Source organism: Wasmannia auropunctata, unplaced genomic scaffold (assembly GCF_000956235.1).
Source record: "Wasmannia auropunctata unplaced genomic scaffold, wasmannia.A_1.0 LD283080.1, whole genome shotgun sequence".
NCBI classification, from domain to species: domain Eukaryota; kingdom Metazoa; phylum Arthropoda; class Insecta; order Hymenoptera; family Formicidae; genus Wasmannia; species Wasmannia auropunctata.
The window spans coordinates 1-1057 of NW_012079810.1; the positions used below are offsets into that span (position 1 = coordinate 1).

The 1057-nt window shown below is 35.1% G+C and overlaps 1 protein-coding gene across 1 annotated transcript; it reads right to left on the reverse strand.

Annotated features, from left to right (window-relative positions):
* Positions 1 to 202: 202 nt before the first annotated feature.
* On the reverse strand, positions 203 to 1051 carry LOC105461605. Its single transcript, XM_011708108.1, has 3 exons — positions 717 to 1051; positions 480 to 612; positions 203 to 416 (listed from the first exon to the last, which is right to left on the reverse strand). Exons 1-3 carry the CDS (start codon positions 987 to 989, stop codon positions 367 to 369), a joined length of 456 nt encoding a protein of 151 aa, XP_011706410.1. The 5' UTR covers positions 990 to 1051; the 3' UTR covers positions 203 to 366.
* Between the last annotated feature and the right edge of the window lie 6 nt (positions 1052 to 1057).

Here is a 1057-nt window from a genome sequence, read left to right on the forward strand (position 1 = left end):
CTTTACTTTGTATTCTTTATAAGAGACTAAGATGAATTTCTTCTTTTCTTTTTCTGCCCGCGGCGAACTGTGATGACACATCGCAGATAGCACGGCAATTTGGTCCGTGCTCTGGCAGCAATTAAAGGCAATTGAACTCTATTTTCATGAACTCATATATTTGAGACGTGTACACATTATATATACGTATATAAATAGCAAATCAAACGCTAAGCGCTTTCAGCCTGAATTTTATATTTTACAATTTTTATTCGGGATCATCACATTATAGTTATCTTAATAAATAATATCTCTAAATTCTGTCGCGATATATATATTATAAATAAAGAATTTATCCTTTGAAAATCTTTTATTTAAGTATAATCTTTATGAACTTGCAGGGTTAACGGACTCTTCTTTGGCTTTATCATCGTAAACTGTGAAAACAGAAATATTTGAATTATATACAAGCGAATTAATCGATAAATATCGATATTTACTGTTGGGTATTTTCCACAATTGGCAAACATCATTTTGCCTAGCGCGAAGATATATGTTTTCGATGTGAGATTTGGCTTCCTCCAATAAAATTTTACTCGATTCGATACGCTGTGCTACAGCAGCCAATTGCATCTGGACAAATGAATAATTCCAAATTAAATTATAATCGTTAAATATATTCACGTGACTATTTTGCATTTCAGTAGAATGACTTTAAATCATTCTTTTATATTTACGTCGATTTCCGTAGGGTTCGTCGACAAATGTTTGTCACTCGCGAATTCATCGGAGATATTCGTCAGAAATGAAAACGGTTGTCGCGGATTTTCCGTAATTCTACGTAGAGAAGCTTGCAGTTCCTCGAATGACATTCTATCGACATCGTACAGAGAGGCCGTCCTCAATTTAGAATCGCGTTCCGTGATTCTTTCTCCAATTGTAGAGTCTTGATTTACTTTACTGACGATGTTTCGCTTCGCACATTCATCAATCGATAATTCACCGATCATGCGGGGCAATGTCTCAACGGGATCGGTTTTTTCATTAAAGGTTCGACGTTCAGTAGATCGTATAAGGG